Source organism: Crocodylus porosus, unplaced genomic scaffold, assembly GCF_001723895.1.
Source record: "Crocodylus porosus isolate Cpor-Errol unplaced genomic scaffold, CroPor_comp1, whole genome shotgun sequence".
Classification (NCBI taxonomy): Eukaryota; Metazoa; Chordata; order Crocodylia; family Crocodylidae; genus Crocodylus; species Crocodylus porosus.
The window spans coordinates 3,795,404-3,819,275 of NW_017728907.1; the positions used below are offsets into that span (position 1 = coordinate 3,795,404).

At 41.8% G+C, this 23,872-nt stretch overlaps 1 protein-coding gene across 1 annotated transcript in view; it reads left to right on the forward strand.

Annotated features, from left to right (window-relative positions):
• The window catches only part of KIF14 (kinesin family member 14), a 57,001-nt gene that overhangs the window by 6,126 nt on the left and 27,003 nt on the right, over positions 1 to 23,872 (forward strand). The window contains exons 4-15 of the mRNA XM_019530683.1: positions 1,857 to 1,955; positions 5,666 to 5,718; positions 6,031 to 6,061; positions 7,166 to 7,273; positions 8,177 to 8,293; positions 10,342 to 10,460; positions 14,696 to 14,868; positions 15,726 to 15,873; positions 16,005 to 16,068; positions 16,328 to 16,512; positions 18,917 to 19,019; positions 19,231 to 19,391. Coding sequence (XP_019386228.1) covers positions 1,857 to 1,955; positions 5,666 to 5,718; positions 6,031 to 6,061; positions 7,166 to 7,273; positions 8,177 to 8,293; positions 10,342 to 10,460; positions 14,696 to 14,868; positions 15,726 to 15,873; positions 16,005 to 16,068; positions 16,328 to 16,512; positions 18,917 to 19,019; positions 19,231 to 19,391 — 1,361 coding nt within the window. The remainder of the gene's footprint in view (positions 1 to 1,856; positions 1,956 to 5,665; positions 5,719 to 6,030; positions 6,062 to 7,165; positions 7,274 to 8,176; positions 8,294 to 10,341; positions 10,461 to 14,695; positions 14,869 to 15,725; positions 15,874 to 16,004; positions 16,069 to 16,327; positions 16,513 to 18,916; positions 19,020 to 19,230; positions 19,392 to 23,872) is intronic.

Consider the following 23,872-nt stretch of genomic DNA (forward strand, 5'->3'; position numbering starts at 1 on the left):
GCAGTCTCTGGACTGTGGCCTGGAGCTCCTCCAGCTGGTGCGCCAGAGACCCCAGTAGGGAGCAGACCCCGCAAGTACTTCTAGTTCACTTCTGGGTTTGATGCTGAGCACATGGGGGTGGGACCCCCATGCTCCTGTGGGATGCTCCATCCATCCCAGCATCACAGGAAACATGAGCTGCGCCTGGTAACTCGAGGTATGTAGAAAAAACATTTAAAGCTGTGTCTGTGGTCGAATCGCTGATTCTCTGAATCAGCATCGAATCTTCAGATTGAAATTCAGCCAGTGAGAAATGATCAATTAAATTAAAACTGCAGTTAATTGGAAAGAAGGCTTATGTCCTTCAGAAGTTTTCCTGGAGAAACTTTGTAAGGATGTCTAGTGTCAGGGTCACCAGAGCTACTCAGCCTCCTAAGATGAATTATGTGTTAAGTATGTGGAGAAGGTAGCTCAGTGTATGTATACTTTGTGCATGTACTCTGTCTAGAGAAGCGGATTTGATTAGTTTTATTGACCATGCACTTATTGTTATAGAAACTTTTGAGTGATTTTTTTCTTGTTTTTGTGTTACCATGATCAAAGCTATCCTACAGTTGAATGCCTTTTAGTTTTCTAGGGAGTGGTATTTTTTTGGAACTGGACCTCTTTTAATTTACATCAAAGAGCTTGAGAGACAGTCAAGATAACTAATGCTCCCGTGGTTAGAAAGACAAGTTACAGTCCTTTGTAAATGGCATAAATGATCCTTAGGATTTTTTGAAATCTGATTTTGTTGCAGTGAAGAAGATATTAGACGTAAAACAGATAGCTGAAGGTTATCTTTATTTCTTTTTTGATACTAGCACTTAAAATGCCTCTCTCAAATGTCAGAAAGGATGCCAACATGTCTTTAGTGACTAAATATTAAATAGAATTTTTTTAACGGGCTATAAAATGGTAATGAATTTTCAGTAAATTTGACACCTATATATATTTTTCATCTAAACTCTTTAGAATGTGTTTAGTTATTGTCTTTTAAACACAAATGTATCTGTATTCATAGTTACAAAGTATATTCATCAGTTTACAATTCTCTGTTACACACTGAAGGATCCAAGGAGGATACCATTGTATTTCTTTGTAAAGAGCATCAGTGTTGTTTTTAATAAATAAAAAGTTGATATCAAGAGCTAATTCTTTGCATATGCTTATTTTTGTTTGTTTATTTTCTTATGAGAAGTCATTTGATCCTTCCCCCTGTTTTTTTCACTTCAGTGGTCTTTGCTCTTTAAGAAACACAATTCACTTTATAAATAAACCAGAAACAACTGTAGGAGTTAAAGGAAATGTTTTTGTGTCTCCACAGAACATCATTATTCAGTAGATTAAGATCTATGTGGGTATCAGCTATAAAATTACGCATCCCTTTTCTGAGGGAAGGTAAAAAAAAATCACCTTAGTGTGTTGGCACCACCAAGTGAAAACCTTTCTTTTCATGTATTATATGTACCATGCTGTGAACACTTAGTTCATAATGGAATGAGAGATTCCTTCAGGATTTAAGAGCACATAGTTTTATGTAATAAAAGCACAATGTTAACTTCTCTGAGACCTAATGTTTTTTTCAAAGCATGACATTTCACAGCCAAGAGAAGCTGTGGTGTGGGTAGAATTCTAGTAAGTTTATACACTTATACTTCAGCAATCACAAATCCTTGGATTAGATAGTATCTTATTCCTGCTGGAAGATCACTTCAGCAGAAAAGCTTGTAACAGTGGTGCATAGTAGTAACTACTCCTATTCAGTTTGTGAACTGAAGATAACAAATAAAAATGGTGGTAGATTATTTGGATAACTTATTTGTTTTTCTATTTAGATTTCATACCATGTTGAAATGAGTTATTTTGAGGTCTATAATGAGAAAATTCATGACTTGCTTGTCTTTAAAGCTGAAAATGGACAGAAAAAACAACCAGTAAGTTACTTCTCAATAATATACATAATGATTATATCTGTTAATATTTAGTCTACGGTTGAACTCATGTTCTAAATATAAGAACATAGTAAACTTTCTCTTAAGCAAATGTAAATGCATCTACTCTATGAGGTAGGCTCATGGGTTTCTTGTTTGTTAGTATTTTACCTTTTTATCAAAGTTCCTACAAAATTAGTTGCAAGTAAAGATGATAGATCCTGCTGTGAAGAATCTCTTAGTTTTGTGTGTAGTGTCTAGACTCGGTGTCTAGATGGAAGTACTAAGCTATATATTTTTTTTCCTCTGCTATTGCATGGCTAAAAATAACAAAATGAACAGATAGGCACTGGTTTTGGGGGTCTGTGCACTTATGTGCTATTACTAATCTGTTTACTTCAAAGCTACTGCTATTCGTGCCATTGCATAGAAAGAAGACAAAAATAGAACCAAGGTTGATTTTTAATGACAGGCAGACAGACAGAAATGGATGGGATCGGTACCAAGGACTCTGATCTCAATTTTTTTTACTCCTTTACCCAGCAATTCTCCTTAAAGCAGAATTGTCTAATTCGTGCTTGGCCATTGCCGCCTATTGCTCCTGGTATTGTTGCAGACGGTTTCTGGGCTCCTTTTCCCAGCTTCAGCTTCCTGTCCCCACTGCCTCCCTCTTCCTGGGCCCAGAGAGTCTGTAACCTGTGGGGGATATGAGGGTGAAGGACAGATGATCATATAGCTTGTGGGGCTGTTGAGGGAAGCCCACCTGGTGTGCAGCCCAGGAGTCCATATAGGGTATGACTGTGGCCTCACAGGAGTTGGATAGCTTTGCCTTAAAGGGCTGATCTCTTTGGATATCTCTTGGACTCAAACTGCTTGAAGATGATAACTAGGTTCATAGCTGAAATAAATACTTCCCCACAACAGTGTAATTTTAATGGTTTTCTTTGTAATATATTCTCATCTCTCATTCTATGAATTTTGGGGTTCCTATCTCTCTCTCTTTTTTTCTAATGTCCTTTGCCACTTTTATGTTGTGGGGTTTTGCAGGAAAACCTTTACCTTTACTGGGGAGGAGCAGAGACTTAAGTCAGGCTGCTGCCTTGTTCAAGGGTGTGATGTTAAATCTGGCTAACACCTACTAAAACCATACCCTTAACAACACAAGCTAAGTTGTGCTAAGGGACAACTTGTCTTAGAATTCAAGGTGGTCTTTGACTGGGTCAGGTAACATGATTTAACTCCACACCTTAAAATTCTAGCATAGACAAGCTAAGACTTGCTTTCACTGAAGGAAGGTGTTTGTTTGATCAAGCGGCATCTTGAAGACAAGGCACAGGCAACTTTCATCTCACTGTAGCTAGTCAAGGTTAAGCCCAGATGTGGGGGTGAGAACTGACTCAAGTTACAGTCTCCCAAACTTGGTTTTTACTTTAATTCATAGGGCCAGATCCAGACATGCAGGCACATGCAGTTTGTAATGCTCCAAATCTTTTTGAGGTACCAAAAACTGCATGTGTTGCACATTGAACCATGTGTATGATGCTAATTTTGCTGGGTCAAAATGTGCTACTGGAATTTCCTGATTGCAAAAAAAACAAAAATAAAAAAAAAAACCCCTGGAAAAAAAAATGCGGCAGAAAACATGCCGAAGTGGCATGTGCCAGGATAAACAAAAACAGGGGAGCAGGAAGCCCAGGTCACCTGCTCCCCTGTCTCTGTGCTTTGGAGCCCCCAGCACTGAGGTACCCTACTCCCCAGCCAGCCACTCCCTGCAGCAGAGTCCCCATGCAGAGGCATGCAGAGACAGGGGAACAGCCAGCCCAGGTTTACCTGCTCCCCTGTCTCAAGGCATATTGTGCCCCAGCCAGCTGGGGAGTGGATGGCTGGGATTCACGGTGCCTCAGCTGGGGGGTTGGTCTGCAATGTGTGGAGACGGGGGGGGCCTTTCCTTGGCTGGCTGGGGCATTGTGTGCATTTGTATTGTCCAATTGAAATTTGGCCGAAAGCTTAGAATTAAAAGGGAGGCAACCTCATTTTGACTTTTAATCTGGTGGGTCTCCAGGAGACCCTCTGCATGTTAGATTTACGGCACAATGAATGTGTTAATCATGGCATTTAAGAAATTTCCATAACAACTTAATGCAACGTTTGTGTTGCAGGGCTCAACTTTTCTGTTTGTGAGATGCTGCAATTTTGAACTGCACAATTGCTACCTCATCTTGTGTAAATTATCATAGCTCTGTTGAAATAATTGGGGATATGACAGTTAATCAGATGAAGATCCAGCTGTTTAATTTACTCTTTTTCTGTCTTTTCAGAGAAAGCAAAAACCATATAGACTTTGTCTGAACTGATATGGACAACTCAAGATAGATGTTTCAGTGTAAAATCTTACTGGAGGCAACCTACATGTCACTTTCATTTTGTCCCTAGTAGACAGCAGTTGCGTACTACTGACCTAGTATTTGTCTTGATTAGTTACACAGAGATAAAAATTACAGTGCCTCTTTTTGCTTCTAATTTACATCAAGATAAATATAAAACTGGACCACTTTTTGCCATGGATCTAGGGAGAGAGGACAGCAGTGGAACATTGGGCAAATTGAGAAAGAAAAGCAAAACAAACTTGAAAGAGGAGGAATGCAATATAGAAATCTTGTTGCCTGCAGAAGCAGAGATTTTAATACCACAAATAGAGATACAAGGTAGACAGTGAATAAATAAAACTGAAGGGGTGGGAAAATGTTTTAACGGGAGAAAGAGTGGACAAAGGACATAGACAAAGGACAAGTACTCATTTCTACTGCTGAAAATGTCTGGGAAATTTTTCAGTGGCAGAAATCTTTCTGAGAGGAACTGTACAGGTTTTCTAGCCTCCAGGGAATATGCTCTGTCTGGGGAAGGCACACAGGAAGCTACTGTCCCTTCTCTTCTTTATCTCATTCTAGCAAAATAAACTCTTATAGGGGAGATTTTTCCAGGCATCCAGGTGAAAGATCTTTATTGTAGATGGTGCACATTTCCTCTGCAAGAAATTTAACGAATGTTTGTACGCTGGTAATTTTAACTGGGAGAGCAATAATTCTCCTGGTAGAAATGTAATGTCTGTATGTGGCCAAAGCCAAGAAATGGTAACACTTATGTGGCTGGAAATGAAATACATAGCATATGTTAGTGCACTTGGCTTCATCTGTAGTAGTATTTCATTCTGTTTTTTCTCAATACCTTCTAGTTCTGTTAAACTCAAAAAGGCAAGGTAGGCTGTAGTTATTGGCAGAATTCATATATGGACTTGGGCTAAATTTCTGCTTAACACTAAATGCGCAGTAGTTTTGAAAACTTCAGTCACAGCTGTGTCGAGAGTCTTTATGATAAATTAATAATGGACTTCTGTATTATTTTGTGCAACTCTTCTTGTATATTTTGTTCTGTCCTTTAAGCAACAATCTGTTGCCCAGTTTATGTCTGACTTTGGCATGGTCCATCTTGTTATAGGAAACTCATTTTCTGTTATGTCCCCTGCAACACTGAAGCTTTATCATTTTTGTAATTTGTTACTCTAGAGGACTATTTTTGGAATGACTAAAACTTGTACTATGGCACACATATACTTTTTAATTCATATTTTAAGGGAGTCTTACAAAAGTTTTATGACCAATTCATATATGTTAACTGATCTTTTTTTTTTTTTTTTAACAATTTAATCTCAACAGCTTCGTGTGCGAGAACATCCAGTGTTCGGACCATATGTGGAAGATTTGACAGCGTAAGTCTTTCTTAGCTATTATAACTTTAGTAAGTGTATCAGCCTGGAATCTGGTGCATCTTATCGTGAGACTCCAGGCAGACATATTTGTGCACCCTAGTATGATTGGTCAGGATCTTAGCCCATGGAAACCTTCTAGAAAGGTATGCAGAGATGCTTGTCTGCTAAGTGATGACAAGAACACAAGCTTTGGCAGGACTGAGCATTTAATATGTACATTTATAGTCCAGTAAAATATTTCACAACCAAACAACTAATGAATTGTGTAGAATTAAATTAATTGATGTGCACTTTCCTTATTTTATTTTATAGGAATGTTGTCAGTTCTTATTCTGATATCCAGGTAAGACTTCTTTAGTAACTTTAAAAAATCAGTTGGTTAGTAATTGTTATTAAAATTCTCTCTTATTTTTTTTTCTTCCCATGATTTCTTTTTCCTTTTTTTTATTGTACTTCTGTCCATTTGTAGAAGAGGAATTTCTGAAGTCGAGTCCATAAGACTATATTTTATCTGATTCGGTAAAAGTAAAACATGCTTTTGACCCTGAGTGTGTGTACAGATGGGTGTGGACGTTTGGTTCCCCGTGGACAACTAGCAGTGATGCACCTTGTGCTGCAGCTACTTGTTCCTGGGGAACACCTGTACCACACATGCTTTGGCGAGTGGCAAGTTGCCCCTGGTGGGGTAGAGGTGACTGGGGCCAGCACTTGTGCTGCCCTCAACAGCCTTATCTGGGCTCCTGGGAGCCTCCCAGGGCTGCAGCCATGGTGATTCTGCTGTGCAAAGCCTGGCTGCCGGTGGAGTGCAGCCCTGAGCTGCCTGGCTCCGCTTTTCAGCAGTGTGCGCTGCCCATGCATATGTTGTGCCATCTTTTTTCCTGTGACTTATTTTTTTTAACGCCTGGATATCTCAGGGTAAAAAAAAAAACCCAGCGTAGTGCATGCTTGGGCAGCACCCCTTTGCAGCGCAGAGAACACCGGACTATGTGGTATGTGACGCTGCAAGCAAGTTTACAGTGCCACACACTGCACTCATCTGGACGCACCATGACTGTACAACTTGGCATGTGCCAGCAGACTATTATAGTATGGAGACTTAAACTTCTAGTTTTAATTTCTCTTTAAATGTTAGGTAGAAGTACTGGTGCATCCATTTTTCTCTGAGATATCGTACTGTCTCAAAAAGTTTACTCAAGTCTAATTTTCATATGTGAGAGCGCATTTAAAAAAAAAGGCATAAAAATGCCCAAAATGTTGATGACTCTTTTTGTCATCATACTTAATTTACATACCCAAAACATTTTGTGGGTGCTTAACTTTTCCTTTTGGTAGTTCACAGGATTCTAGACAATATACTTTTGTCATAGACTTGTAGATTTCTTTTTTAACTTCAGATAGCTGCTCTCAGCATCCTTTTATTTTATATCCTACCTCTTCTCTCCATCAGAGTTGGCTCGAGCTAGGAAATAAACAGAGAGCAACAGCTGCCACTGGGATGAATGACAAGAGCTCTAGATCTCACTCTGTGTTCACCCTTGTGATGACACAAACTAAGGTATTACTTGGCTGGGTGATTGTTTCCAGTCAATGTTTGTAATCTACTGGTGGAAAATTCAGTTTGTATGATTAGAAAAGAATGTGTTGGGAGAGGCAAGTATTGCTTGCCAAGCAGCTACATATGGTTTATTTGGTAGTCTTGGTGTGTTAATTAGTGTTTTTAAAATGTATGTTTTAAAAATATCTGAGTCCTTGTAAACTTTTCAGGTCAGCAACTCTTTCTGTGTCGCAAAGCTTTACATATTTACGGAAATATATAAATTAGCTAAAGAAGAAAACACTATAATACACAGTTCTGTATAGTTACATCCCAGTGAGGTTCTATTATTTCATGTCTTGGGTTAGACACTGGATAATTCAAGGGCATCTGGAGACTGTGAAGAAGGAGCTGCTGAGACATTAAGGGGTACAGTATTTCCTGGGCTTTGAGCATCCTCCTTAACTATGTGATCTGTCTATGTATGGAAGACGAGCATGAGAGTAGCAAAGGAGACCAAGCAGGCACAGTGCTTCACATCTATAAGCCATCAGTTTTATCCTTCCACAAAGGGAGTTGAGACACAGTTAGCAGTATTTAAGCTGAGGTAGCAAAATATTTAACCCCTCCTACACCCAAATAACCCATAAATGCATAAGTAAGTACTACTATGCAATGTTTTGGTATTGTAAACTCTCCAAGGTTTGTTCTCTCTTGATGTCATAGTTAACAGGTTGGCCTTTTCTTTTTTTTAACCTGATGCTGTCCCACCAAAAGAGTAAAATGGATAGTTGTCTAGTTTATTGTTAAGGGTGAATAGTGCAGTAGAACTTTGCCTTCTCATAGATTTTTTTTGTTTTGGTGATCAGTCATAGAGAACATTAAATTTTTTCCAGACTAAAAACAGTAATCTCTTTGCTCCAGACAGAATTTGTGGAAGAGGAGCAACATGATCATAGGATTACTAGTCGCATAAATCTAATAGATCTAGCTGGTAGTGAACGCTGCTCAGCAACTCAGAGCGATGGTGAGAGGCTGAAGGTAAATTGCATTTACCATCTTGTAAAAAAATGGGCTATCTTAAAGAATGTAGTCTTACGAGGCTATGAAATGAAAATAATTTGTTTCTCTGTCAAGTAAATCAGTAAATCTTGCCATAGTGGGTATTTTTCTTTTTACGATGATGATCACTTTTTTATTATTGTTTTTAATAGACAGAAAAAACCAGTTCTCTGCAAGTCTGTTACGTGTGTGTGTGTGTGTGTGTGTGTGGGGGGGGTTGATATCTGATTGACATCCTAGTTCTGGTCTAAAACTGCTTAATTATTAGATGCTTGTTTAAGGTTTTCTCTTATGATGAAAATTTCCTGTAATTTAACTTATAATATTCACTTCTCCTGAGCAAAGGAGAGAGCATTTATTGAACAATCTAATTTCTTGGAAATGGAAAGAAGCAAAAAAAGAAAAAAAATCTGTTTGAGAAGGTGTTCTTCCCAACCTACTCTTAAACCACTACCCCCCACAATGTACAATTAAGTGCCTTATCCCTATCTGGAACCAGGCTTAATGAAGTAATTTACAGCAGGGTGGATTTGATTTAAATCAACTTGCAATCATGATTTAAATAACTGGTTAGGATGCCTTGATTTAATAATTGTTTTTTACAAAAAGTGCATGCTTGTTTGATGTAACTTTAATACATATATTCACAACTCAGAGATAGATGTAGGTTTCATTTTCAGTAGGTACACACTATACATTTTAAAACAGTGACTTATTTTATATTTTTTCAGATTAATTTTGCAGCTACATCAGAAAACTGAACTATGATTTGGTTATTTTATTTACCAAAGCTTATTGAAAAAAATACTTGTGAAAGTCACTTGGTGGTGAACTATCTTCAATTCACTAGATTAATCATGGATATTTGGGTGATATTTTTGTCACACCATATTAGGAGGACATCAAATGAGTGCTGCAGCCATATGTTATTAGTTTAGGGCTTTCTTCACTTTCTTTTAGATTTCTTCTTATCTTTGATTTCTTCTCTCTTTTACGGCCTGGCAAGTCTACTGCTATGATAGGTTTTCCTTTCTACCCTACTGTTTCCTCACCTGATCTCAAATTAATGGTGAGGCTATATTCAGAAACTTATCCCTCAAGACTTCTGGAATATTCTGCTCAAAATGTTTCTCATTTATTTCTACTGTCCCTCAATCCTTGCATTTATCTTCAGACTCCTCCTCTCTGCCCAGATCTACTCCACCCTCAACAATCCTGTATTCATTTAACTTCTTGAAACTTTTCACTTTTAGAGAGAGGTAAGGGCTTGACTCTGTGTACACAAATGTGCAGAGAGACCATAGGGCTGATGGATAGGTAATCAGGTCTGTTATCTCTTATCTCCCTATACTGCTGTTAACAAGGATGTTATCTCTAGACACACAAATCCACAGTTTGAGAACTGAAACTAAGCAGAAGTGCTTAATGGGTTCTTCTAGACTGAGCACTGAGTCCCATTGGGTACCGTGGTTTTCCTTAAACTTTACTAATCTATACAGGAGCCTCTGGGAACCCTGTAAGATTGGGCTCCTGATATAGTCTATGGCCTGTTGTGACCTATTCATAAAACTTTTCTAAAAAGATTACATAAATATATTGTCTTAAGTAGTATATAATTAGAAGTTATAATCCCTATTCCACGATGATATCTTTCAGCTTTAACATCTTAAATTAAAACTACATAGATTTATTTTTTTAAAAGCATCTTAACAAAAAATACAATTTAAATTAAAAAATATATCATTTAAATAAAAGTGGGGTTGACTAATTAGCTACACAGTAAAGTGTCTCAGTCTACATGCACACCAGTATTAGGACAACGTAAATTAATTAAATCTGCCATAAGGTAGTATTGTCAGGGACTGTACTTGTGTCATATAGTCAACTAGATCCAAGCTACTTTATCAGATAATGCTGCCAGTCTAGTACATTCTAGTCTTAGTAATTGGACTGTAAAAATATAAATTGAAGCGTTTCATTTTCAGAATTATACTGTGAATTTATTTTTATTTTGTGTTTTTATATAGGAGGGTGTGAGTATTAATAAGTCACTGTTAACTCTTGGGAAGGTCATTTCTGCACTCTCTGAGCAGACTCAAAATGGAAAGAGAATTTTTGTTCCTTACCGGGAATCTGTCCTTACATGGTATGTATATATATTGAGTGGCACTACACCGGGGGTGGGCAAAATGCGGCCTGCGGGCTGGATGCGGCCTGCCAGGCCATTTTATTTGGCCCACGGGGCCCCTAAAAGATTTAGAAAATTAATATTTATGTGCTCCCAGCTGCCTGTCATGTGACCCTCAATGGCTTGCCAAAACACAGTAAACGGCCCTCTGTCTGAAATAACTGCCTGCCCTGTACTACACAGTATGGTAACCAGATATTAAATGGAAACCATGTATCTTGGACTGTGGATTCAACATCTAAAGTGGCATTGTAATGCCTCACTCTGTCCAATAGGCTTTTCTTACCATTTGCAAAATTGATATAATCATGAATGGTTTATTTATGTATTTCTTAAACATCCTGGGCACCCTGAAGGCTAATGCATGGAACCTTAGTTTTCTGCTCTATAGATAAGGAAATCAGTTTTCTAGTACTTTTCCTTTTGACAGTGCCCTAATTTTTCTCGGAATGGATAGATGTAACATTTGAAGAACCTCAAAGGCTGACTGGACAGACTTCAAAAATGGCAAAGTGCTCCGAAAACAACCTTGTAGGAACCCCCCCCTACTCTTTAGAAGTGTTTTTGGTTACATGTGCATGCTGTATGGGTATGAGAAGGGAGGGCTTAATCCTCCAGCCTCCTTTCCTGCCTTCCCTTGCCACTCAGTGGGGTAGACTGTCAACAAGCGTTCTCCTGTGTCTTCTACCTCTGCTATCCTGGAGTGTCTTTCCACTGGAACCAGGAGAACGGATGCTCCACGCTTCTCCCACTTGTGTTTAAGGGGCACTCTGGAGGTGGAGTGGACGCTGGTAGTCAGCTCTTCATTGGATGCTTTGGTAGGTGGGAGGGGATGAGATAGGGTCTGCCGCAGCCTGCTGCTCTACTCTGTAAGACCATGGGGGGCACAGCATTCTGGTGAGTGAAGTTGTGTCCCCATGAGCACTCTACTGTCTGCAGACACTCTCTGCTTTCACTCTCTCAGAGTGTCCTTTGCACTGGAGCCGGAAGAGACAGCAGGGATGGGCAGGGCACATTTTGGGGGACAAAGCAGGCCTGTGTCATGCTTCCTGGCTGGAGAACATATTGCTGTACGCAACTGAGTTGACATTGAAGTGCTCTAGCTTAGAAGTGTGGCAGAGGGCCATATATTTGTCTACAGCTGAAGTGCTTCAAATGTTACCTCTGTCTCTGCCCTTTGTTATATGTCTTTTGTCTGGAAGGAACAACCTGTCATGGTTCTTGAGCATGGTAACTATTCCCCATGAAAAGCAAGCAACCTTCTATTCCATGTCTATGTTTTCCTTGCTGCCTTTCTGTTTTTTGCACGGATCATTTTAACTCCATGGTGGTTCTTTCTCCTCCCGTTGTAGTGTTTTATAGCAAGTTGATAGCCAGATTGTCTCAGTGGCAGAGGAAGGTAGGAGGCAAGAATACAGTCTTTGGGTGAAGGCATGGGTGGGAATCGATCCTCATTAGCCAACCCTGATTCCCAGGTTCCTTTTCTAATGATGCAATACTCATTCATTTCCCATCTGTTAGTTCTCTAGGATCACCTGGGAATCAGCTAGTTTCCCTAAGATTAAGGCAAAACCTTAAAAACATGAATTGCTGTCCAACTGAGCAGTCCTTATAGTCTCATCCAAGTAGTATTTCTGCTGTTGCTTTTTCATCTTGGATAACAGGATAATCTGTGTCATTTTTAAATTAGCAGGTACAGGCAGGCAGTACCCTAATACGATTTTTTTTAAAGATAGAGTAGAACTTTTGATAATGGAATTATTCCATTGCTGGCAGTTTAAACAATAGTCAAACAATAAACCTGGAGGGAGATAATACTTAAACATAGAGGGATAGATGCCCCTTGTGCCTGAAGGGAGCAAAGCAAATAACTTTATAGGCAAGCTTTTTATCCTTCCCAGTATGCTTCCAATATCCATTTTGGCAAGATGTATTGTTTTGCACAGCACTCAAAAACCTGGAAATTGTTTAGATGAGGAGATAACAGGGTGTAGCAGAGCACTAGGGTACTTGCTACTAGCAACAGTAATAAGGACAGCTGCCAATTAATAGGGCAGCACCGGTGAGGGTTGCCAGGGCAACTAATGTTGGTCAGCTGGCTAGAAGAGGGCAGCTGACCAACATTATAAACAGCCCAAGCTGGAGCCTAGCTAGCATTTCTGCTCCTGCGGCTGTCTGGAGGGGAGCTCTGCGGGAGAGCTGAGCAGCTCGGGTCGATGGTTGCAGTCTGACCGGCTGCAATGATGCAGGGGTAAAGAGAACCCTGATGGAAGTAGGAGAGAGAGCCAGCATAGAGCGGAGTTGGTATTATAAGCTCGGGGGCTTATGATCGGTTATAGCTGGCTGGCATATAGTTTGTTGAGTGGAGTTACAAGCCTGGAGGCTTATTGTGTTTATGTTACAGCCGTTTGGCTTTGGGTTTGGTTACTGTTTAATACCGGAGGACCGGGTGAGGCTGTAGGGGTGTGAGGAGGCCTCATGGGAGCTCCCCAATAATCTGGGGGTCCTGGGTGCCCAGTAGTGGCACTGCGAGTGGTGCCAGTGGGGCACAGCTGTTTGCGCCGGAGAGGCGCGGTGTGCGGGGTTTCGGACCCCAGCCTGTGAGGGCGGTATTTGGCCCAGTGGGGCAAGTGACCCAGGAAAGGGTCAAGGGGCCAGACACGGCTGCAGCCTCCTGAGCCCCAAGCATGGGAAATGTGCGAGCGAGACCCCACGGGGGGCAATGAGCATGAGAGGTGCGGTATAGGCCCCAGAGGGGGGCAACAAGCACAAGAGGCGCGGCACAGGCCCCAGGGGGTGAGGGGGAAGGCTCAGCTTTGTTTGGGGGCGTGTTGGCCCAGCCCCGGAGCAAAAAAGGGGGCAGCAAAGAGCCCCGGAGCTAGTGGGGGATCCCGACCCCAGCCCAGCAGGGCAGTATCGGGAGTAAAGCCTGAGTAGGGTGTGAGACCCCAAGGGAGGGTCAGGGGGCCAGGCACGGCTACGGCCACCTGAGCCCCGACCATGGGAAGCGCGGCACAGGCCCCAGAGAGGGCAAGGGTAGTGCGAGCAGTGCGGCATAGGCCCCAGAGAGGGTGAGGGAAGCGCGAGCAGTGCGGCACAGGCCCCAGAGGGGGCGGGAGCCCCTAGAGAGGGCAGGGAAGCGCGAGCAATGCAACACAGGCTCCAGTGAGGGCTGAGCAGAACAGAGCTCGACAGAGCTGTACAGAAGCCTAGGTGGGGCGAGTAGGCCTGGGAGAGGGCGAGAGGGGAATAGAAGCCCAGGAGGGGCGAATATATGACAGGAGAACGTCCAGTACAGCTGCGAGGCTTGGGGCATGCTAAAGGGAGGGTTTGGAGGCACGGACCACCCATAAGGCAGGGGTGCACTGGGGCACCCCAATCGGAACGGGGCATAGAGCGGAGTAGTGTCCAAGGTGAGATAAGGCAGCCTCCCTTACTGAACTTAGAAAATCAAAGACGTGGCAGGCGAGTTGAGGGTGCTGAATCACCTAATTGGACACGGAAGGGGGCGCTAGTGGGATCACGGCCGCCCCTGCACCCACTCCGTGACACAGGGATAGTGTAGTTTGGCATGAGATTTCAATAGAAGAACAAATTTTTAAAATCTAATACAACTAATAAAAAATCTTTAATCCAGGTGATAGTCCCCTCCATGTATTAAATTGGTATGGTCAGTAAGAAACGTATAAACAAAATAGTTGACATGGTACTTGGCTCAAAATTGACCTGAGATTTATTTATGTAACTCTTAAAACAAGAGTGTCAAAATCATTTGAAACCTGATTTGAACTGCTGGGCTCCTTGTGGGCCAGATCTAGACCCACCTCTGGTGATGGGATGAGTAGTGGCAGTGGAGGTGCTGTAGACATGTGTGTGACAGTAAGAATCTTATGAGTCATAAAGAATGAAACAATATATCACATTTATTACAGAAAAAAGTAGTTGAGTTTATCTTAACTTTGAGGGAATTAAGATATCTTGAGACATGGGCCATGTATCTCGAGTCTTTTCCTGCTTCTTCTTATGGCTTCTAGTTGATTTGAAAACCATCTTGAACCAAATAGTAAACGCAAGGGTTTCTTTGTTTGTTTTTATTTGTATGTATATAGTATGTAATCCATTATGAACTGTAGGGGTAAATTTTGGTTTCAGCACTGGGAGTAAATGCCATTTCATTTTTTTTCTTAATGAAGGTTGTTAAAGGAAAGTTTAGGTGGAAATTCAAAAACTACTATGATTGCTACAATAAGCCCAGCTGCCAGTTATGTAGAGGAAACGCTTAGCACTCTTCGATACGCTAAGCAAGCCTGTTTGATAATCAACATTGCCAAAGTAAACGAAGACATGAATGCTAAATTAATCCGAGGTAAGGCTGATATCAGTGCGATTATTTTTTATTTGCATGCATTTTTAATCTGTCTATAATATATCCGATCAGTGCCTTCTTGTAACAATTGCATATTTGAGAGAGATTCATTTTAATATTGTTTCTAATTTTTTTTCTGAATAATTAGCATTAAGAAATTCAGACCTACTAATGCCTAAGCCGGGGTGGGCAAAATATGGCTTGTGGGCCGGATTCAGCCTGCCAAGGATTTTTATCCGGTCTGTGGTAGGTCCCTTGGCCCAGGCTTGGGGGGCAATCCGGGCCGTGGCATGTGCAGCCAGTCCCACCACTCTCCTGGCATGTAGTGGGGTTGGAGTGGCACAGCACCCAGACTCTGCTTCTTGGAGGTTCTGGTGGCAGCAGCTCCTTTCAGCTGCTGTTGCCAGTGTTATCACCTGTTTTGGAGAAATGCATGATAGACAAGTGAATACTAGACTTTAACTACCAACAATAAATTAACTATATATAAAAGACACTTTTTAACTCTAAAGTGTTTCAGACTAACCAGTTGCAAACTGTTTTGGTGCCTTGAATTTCAGGTGTACAGAGTAATAAAACACTAATGTATTTCTCTTAAAAAATAAATTAATAAATAAACTTCAAAACTGTGTTCTTGCTCTCTCTTCTCCCTTCCCACCCACACTCCCAATCTTCCCCAAATCAAGGAGTGAATGGGATGTTTTCTATTGACAAAATCCCAAGGAACACTAGATGTTAGGATAAAATCCTTAGAACTCTGATAAAATGGGATACAGTGTTGTTTTTAATTAAACATTGGTTAATTTAGCATCCAGTATTTTGTGTAATGGATGAATTTTGCTCTGTCTCTTAATTAGAACTGAAAGCAGAAATTGAAAAACTGAGAGCAGCTCAGAAAAATGCTCAGAAGACTGACCCTGAAAAATACAGACGTTATCTGCAGGAAATAACATCTTTAAGGGGAAAACTACACCAGCAAGACAAGGATATGGCAGAGATGCAAAGGTGAGGTCGTGAATGTCTTTGAAATGTCAAGTAGCAAAAATAGCAAAGTAGTTCTCCTACTCTATTAGAACGTAACTTTAATTTTTCTAAACTAACTTTTTTGTGTTTGTATGTGTTTGTGATATGCTAAGGGACTGGAAAGAAAAACTTGAACAAGCAGAAAAAAGAAAATTTGAAGAAACAAAAGAATTACAGGTACCTGTTTTATACAAATTATGGTTATATAGGACAAGTTTTATACTAACAAACACCTTAGTGTGAAGAATCAGGTTTCTCCCAAGAATCAATTTCCCTCTTCTACACAGCTCTTGCAGGGAGTAGTCAATATTAGTTATTCTCTTCAGGTTAGTGCTTTAAAATTATATGTGTAGGGCATGCACACTTTATTTCTTAAATACGTATCATTACACATAAACAAATCTCAAATTTTTTTTTTTCTGAATCGATTGCATAGAAAGCAGGAATTACATTCAAGATGGACAATCGTTTACCAAACCTTGTCAATCTCAATGAGGATCCCCAGCTCTCTGAGTTGCTCTTGTACATGATAAAAGAAGGAGAAACTACAGTTGGAAAGTACAAACCAAATTCAGCTCATGATATTCAGCTCTCTGGAGTTCTGATTGCTGATGATCACTGGTATGTGATACTGTCTTTTTCTCTCTTGCTCTTCCTTCCCTCCCTTCCCCCCTTCTTCCCCGCCCCTCCCCCCCCCCAAAAAAACCGGTTAATTACTTCAAGTATATCTGATCTTTGTCAGGATAGTAATCTTGTTTGTCTTTAGAATTAGCCTAGCTAAACTGTCTGTTTAGGGAACAAAGTTTTGAAAGAAATGTTTTTGTATGGTGCTATGTATTGTAACTTTTCACTTTAAATGGAAAGGTCACACAATTCTGATGCAACTTGACTTCAATCAAGGGATTGAGCAAAGTCATTTAAATACTCTGTTTTTTTAAATATGTACCTTCAATCTTGTATATAGTTGCATTGAGTTAAAGATTATCCACGTGCTTAAAGTGAGGAACTTATTAGGGTCATTGATCAGTACTTCGTTTAGTTTTATAAAATATTAAAATACTCCCTGCATTTTTTTGGAATGATCACAGAATTTTTCAGTGTCCCAGTCATCTGGATTATGTTGCTGTTCTCAATCTTAGCTAAAAAGGAAGTCAATTTCCTTTGTGTGAGGTGATTAATGTTTTTGAATGACTAATATTACAGAGAGCTGTTTCATAACATAAAATAGGAAATGCAAAATATAAATACATGAATATATCAAATGATTTTTTTTTTATTATCAGTTCTATACAGGAATGAAATGTAACACTTTAAAAATAAGCAAAAAATATTAATTATGATGTCAGGATTAGATGATCTAAATAGTGAAAGATTATAGAAGAGGCGATGAGTGTTAAGTCTTCATGTTCTATCGTATTTAATTGGTCATTGTCCACTTTGTCCACTTCTTATTTGAAGCACAATGCTGATTCTAGCTGACAGAAGAATAGTATTTTGTTTATGGGTCACTGCTCCATACCAAACTGAAAACATTTTAATGGATTCATTCCTGTTGAGAAACAATAAAATACAATTAAATGTGCAGAAGATATGCAGGTTACTAAATGTTTTGTGGTATTTTATATACATAGAGGAATCTGTAAGTTGAGTACAGTGCTAGCCCTCACTAAGGATTTTTGTGGGCAAAAATGTTTTGGTGAACATGCATGTTAATTATCCATAAATAGAAACCTAATGCCCACTTTCACCTCCATCTGCTCCCCTCTGCCCTTGCCACTTGGTAGAGGCTTTTGACCAAGGAGACAACTATACCAGGTAGCAGGAGCTTTCATCTTTAAAGTTTCAGTTTTGATTTAGGAAAAGCGTATATATAAACTTTCTAAAATGTGAATAGAAAATGTAGTCTTCTAAAATTGAGATTCCGCTGTAGTTTTCTTTTCACCATGTTTCAATATTTTCCTTGCTGTATTATTCATCATAGCTAAAATTTCTGAATTAAATAACTTTTCTCTGTGAGTTGGCCAGGTTGTAGAACTGTTTTACCATGTGAATATCTGTCTAGAACCAGTTATATAACAAGAAAATCTAAATAATGTACTAGTGAAAAATAATATATAAAAGGTAATTTGATTAATCAGTTCAGATGGCAGGAAATTGCTCTGATTTTTTTTTTAGTAGCAGATCTCTTCATACTTAAAGTTACTTCTGATTTGAAATGAAAGCTGTCAGTCATAAAGCAATATACTTGAGGAATATGGTGCAATGAATGATTAGTGTGAAGACTATCATTTTTTCTGGGGGGAAAAAGCAGTCTAAAACAGTGAGACCAACTTTTTGGCAAGCATGCCACAAATTAACCCTGCAGCTTCCCCGAGCGCCTTTCCAATCCTCTTCCTCTGCCTGATCTGCTTCTCCTGCCTTCTGCTCTCAGTTCTCTGCTCCCTGCCTGGCCTGCTGCTCTGCTTTATGCTTCCTCTCCTCTGCCAGATCTACTACTTTGCTTTCTGCTCCCTTCCCTATCTGCCACTGTGTTCTCTACTCCCTTGCTGATCTGTTGTATGGTGCCCCAGACCACTTGTGGCAGTCATGCCACAAGTTTGCCACCCCTAATAATTTAGGAGTTGGGATCAGCATCGCCATTTTTAAAAGGTTGCCATCTATAACACCCCAGCCCTCCTGTTCTGTGCGAAGGGCTGCTCTCAAACATCCCTCCCAATACAGTCTCCACTTAATATTGCTGCCAGTTATTTCTGATTTTTGTTGCTATTGGTAATGGCTAGCTTGAATTTTGTGGGGGGAGGGTAAGCGCAGGATCCAGTAGTGAAAGATCTGCCCTTGTCACAGAGCCAGAAGGGCTGTGGCAGCTGCCAGTTAGATGTTGCACTGAGTGTGTGGCAGAGAAATTAATGACTGAGGGTAGAGAGAGTGCCATAAGTTGTCTGTCTGTCTATAATGTGCTCTAGTCTATAGACTTTATTTTAAATTCACAATGCTTGTTGATGTCACAAATGTTTCTTGTTTTCAGCATTATCAAAAATGTTCACAGTAACGTGAGTATTACCCCCCTGGGAGAAGCAAAGACATATGTTAATGGGAAACAAATTTTGGACCGAACAATTCTGCATCATGTAAGTTTGTCGTCAAAAGATTAACTCTGTTTACATATTGCATATTAATAAACATCCAGCAGTGGTTAAAAAGCTTTGACTGTAGATTTTGAGAACACTCTGAAATGGTTAAATTTGACAAGAATATTAGATCTCTTAAAGTTTCCCAAGTTTGTTGTACTGTATGTTTATTGTAAAATTTGAAAACTACAGATTTTTTTTATTTTTTCAGGGTGATCGGGTGATCCTTGGTGGAGACCATTATTTTAGGTTTAATCACCCTGTTGAAGTTCAGAAAGTAAAAAGGCTATCTTGTGGAATGACCCTTTCAAGTGATGGTCCAAAAGATTTTGAATTTGCAAAAAATGAACTTCTGGTTGCACAAAGGTCACAGTAAGTATTGGTTCTCCCAATCTGAAAATAAGGTGCACAAAAGAGCATCCTAGTCTATATTAATAGGAGTGTTGTATGCCAGTAGCAGGAAGTGATTCTTCTTCATATTATTTGGTGCAAATAAGGCCTTACCTGGAGCATTGTGTCCAAGTGTGAGTATTAAACTTAATATCATACCCAGGAGGTGGAAAAATGGGAAAGAAGAAGAAAGCAGCAAAAGCAATTAGATATCTAGAAAACATGACATATATTCTTTTTTTTTTTTTTTTTGTTAATATGGAAGGGTGGTTCAATCCAGCCTTCAAATACAAAAAAGTGTTCTTATAAAGAGGATAGTGATCAATTGTCTTCTGAGCATTACAGAGAACAGGAAAAGAAGTAATGGGCTTAAATTGCATCCAGGGAGATTTAGACTGAGTAATGAGAAGAACTTTCTATCTGTCCCAGGTAATGAAGTCCTGGAACAGATCATCTAGGCAGGTTGTCATTGGAAGTTTTTAAGTGCAGGTTAGATAAATATTTATGTTGGTGGTTGAGATGGGGATGATTCTGCCTTGAGCTGAACTAGCAGACCTCTAGGAGACCCTTTCAGCCTTTTTTGTGATTATTTCTGCTATGGCAGCATGCTGTTTTTTTGTGAAATATGAAATGTAAGGATATAAACATCCAATATGTAAAAGACATATACTCCATTTTTAGGAGAAGTAAGTATTAGGCCTGTGTGAAGCTTCAGTCCCTGATTTGATTCAGCCCGATTCAGTGGCCGAACCTCTGAATCTGAATCAAATCAGAGGACCCTTTAGTCTCTCTGAATCGATTCGAACATAGAGACAACTTTAATGTTTTTTTCTACATACCTTTAGGTAGTGGGGGCTCATGAATGCTGTGGTGCTGGGGCACATAGAGTGTCCTACAGACGAATGGGGGGCTCCCCAGTGCACTCAGCAGCAGACCCAGAAGTGGAGCAGAAGCACTTCCAGTCCACTTCCAGGTCTGCCAGGGAGTGCGCTAGGGGGCCCCTCACACTCCCTCGGCTTGGTGACTGGTACTTACAGGGGGGGTAGCACCTGGGGTCCCCTGCGGTCGATCACCAAGCCAGGGAGGCATGGGGGAGCCACCCAGCATGCTCCCTGGCAGCCCCAGAAGTGGACTGGAAGTGCTTCTGAACCACTGCGGGTTCACCGCTGAGCATGTGGAGGGCCCCCCTGCACTCCTGTGGGATGCTCCATGAACCCCAACATCGCAGCATTCACAAGCCACACCTGCTACCTCAAGGTACGTAGAAAAAACTCTTAAAGCTGTGTCTATGTCTGAATTGCTGACTCTGAATCGGCATCGAATCTTCCTGATTTGGCCGAATCCGAATCTGGACAGTGAAGGAGAAGCAGACACAGGCTAAGCTAAATTTAAAATAAATAAAAGGACTCTATGCAGATACAAACAGTCTGCTTGGAGGGATGGAGGAAAGCTCTGAACTGGTAATGAAGAGGTATAAGCAGGTGCAGCAGGTTAGTGGCAAAGCAGATCTTTCTAGAAGAGATTGGAGGCCTTCTTCACAACAAGGGCATGCTATTGGCTCATATTCATCTTATAGTCTACTGTAACTCCTAGGTCCTTTTCTTCAGAGCTGCTGCTTAGCCAGTCAGTCCCCAGCCTGTATTTGTCCATGGAATTGTTCCTTCCTGAGCGCAAGACTTTGCTTTCTTGGTGTGTCTAGGGTTGTTGCTGGTTTTGTGGACTTGTGTGGTGATCTGTGGCCTTTCTGCAAACTGTGTTTTGTAGGGTGGCATTGTGGAATGTAGACTGTGGTATCCAGTACCTTTCATAGATGTAATGCTTTCCCCTTCCAAAAAAATGCATCAAAAACATGGATAAAGCTGAATGAAGATTTATTTTTAATACTGTATTTACTTGAATATAAAATAAGATTATTTTTTCTCCAATCAGCATAAAAAAGCCCCTTATCTTACAATTGCATACAAGGAAACTAGGGCTGTGCAAAACATCTGTGTTTTGATTCGGTTTTGAATTCGGCCATTTCAGAGGACTGTGGTTCATTTTGGTGTTTCGGATCACTGTCTTGTTTTGTTTTGGCCGAATCTTCTGAGTTTGTTTCGAACAGGCTGCAACTGTCACACTGCCCTACCCAGGCAGGTGGGGCTTGGGGCCGGGGGCTGCAGGACCCCAGCAGAGAGTAGGATGGGGCTGTGGGTGGCTCATTCAGGAGAAGGGGAGGGCTGCTGCCCTCTGTGCAGGCAAGGAGACCCCCGCATGGATCTCTGATCCCTGTCACGCTGGGTCGCGGGGCAGGTAAGCAGTGCAGAGCGATGAGCAAACCTGCTGGTCTTTGCTGTGCAACTCGGCTCTGCAGGGAGCAGAGAACTGCGCTGGGGTCTCCTCACTGCCTCTGCCTGCCCTGTGCAGCCCCAGATCTCTGCTCCTTGCAGAGCCAGGTCATGTTGCAGGGACTAGCACTGCCCTGCCATGTGACTTGGCTCCGCAGAGAACCATGCTGGGGTCTCCTTGATGCTGCTGCCTATCCTGTGCAGCCCCGCATTGCTGGGGCAGTGGCTGTGAGGAGACCCCTGGCATGGATCTCTGCTCCCTCTGGAGCCCAGTCGCACGGCAGAGCAGCAGCGTGCAGCTGTTTCCCTGCAAGCCCGGCTCCAAAATGCTGAAATTTTCTGAAACACTTCCAAAACAATCTTCCTAGCTAAAAGAGAGACATACACCCAATGGAAGGGAGGGGTCATCACCAGGGAGGACTACACTGAGCTTTCTCGTGGCTGCTGGGGGGCGGTCAGGAAGGCCAAGACGGAGATGGAACTGGGACTAGCTACCCAGATCAAGGACAACAAGAAGTCCTTTTTTAAATGCATAGTGGGCAAAAAGACGGTACTGGGTAACGTGGGACCCCTGCAAGACACGCTAGGAAATCTGGTCATCACACCAGACAACAAAGCTAACCTATTTAACAACTTCTTTGCCTCTATGTTCCTGAGCAGAGACCGGATCAGCCCCCACTCTGGGACCCCCTGAGGCCTCAGGGGAGGCACACCTAGGCCAAGGGTCAGTGAGGATCTAGTTGGGGAACTTCTGGAGGGACTGGATGTATGTAAGTCAGCTGGTCCAGACGATCTCCACTCCAGAGTGCTGAGGAAATTAGCTGAGGTCACTGCGAGACCCCTGGCACGGCTTTACAAGCAGTTGTGGTGCTCTGGTGTGGTGCCAGAGGACTGGAAGAGGACCAACGTGGTTCCGATTTTCAAAAAAGGGAGGAAGGAGGACCCAGGAAACTATAGGCCAGTTAGTTTTACCTCAATCCTGGATAAGCTTTTTGAGAGAATTATCCTGGCACATGTCCACAAGGGGCCAGTGGGAGAGCTTATGCTTAGAGGCAACCAACACGGGCTCATTAGAGGCAGGTCCTGTCAGGCCAACCTGGTGGCCTTCTATGACCAGGTCACAAAATCCTTAGATGCAGGGGTAGCAGTGGACGTAGTCTTTCTGGACTTTAGGAAGGCCTTCGACACTGTCTCTCACGCCATTCTCATTAAGCAACTGGGGGCTGTGGTGTCGCCCCCACACAGTCAGATGTGTCGCCAACTGGCCGGAGGGCCGCACCCAGAGAGTGGTGGTGGACGGGTCATTTTCGCCCTGGAGGGATGTGGGCAGTGGGGTCCCCCAGGGCTCAGTCCTTCCCGCACCATTCAACATCTTCATCAGTGACTTGGACGAGGGGGTAAAAAGCACCCTGTTCAAATTTGCTGACGACACCAAGATATGGGGGGATGTGGGCACGCTAGATGGGAGGAATAGGGTGCAATTGGACCTAGACAGGTTACAGGGGTGGGCGGATGAGAACAGGATGGATTTCAACATTGATAAGTGCAAGGTGATGCACTTGGGGAGGAAGAACCAGCAACATTATGTACAGGCTGGGGAACTCTCCTCTCATCAGTGTAGAGGCAGAAAAGTATCTTGGAGTCATTATTGATGCCAAGATGAACATGGGCCAGCAGTGAGGGGATGCAGTCAGGAAGGCATGAAATGGTTGCTGACATCCCACTTCGAGGTGAGTTCAAAGACCTTGCTTTGGCTAGGCTTTGCCCTTAGGTTGCTGGCATACCTGGCTCGGATGGTGACCTTCAAGAATGTTCCAGGAAGGTCCTCATGTAGTGGGGTCACGACGCAGTTGGTGTTGGAGGTCAGGAGCAGCAATACTCCCAGCTTCTGGCATTCCTTGTTCCAGGTCTAGGCTTAGTCAATGTGCTTCCCAAGGTTGCACAAGGCATTGTGGGCTTGGCTTCACAGCAAGGTAAAGTAAAGACCTTGCTGTTTCCACTGAACTCACCCTCCAGCAAACCACTCGGGAAGGTGGCTAGGTCATGTCTGGTGGACTGCCTTGCAGTCTTCTTGGGGGTTTCTTCTTCAGGGCCGGCAGGTCAGGAGGCGGAAGGTGTGGGTGACCATTGTGGTAT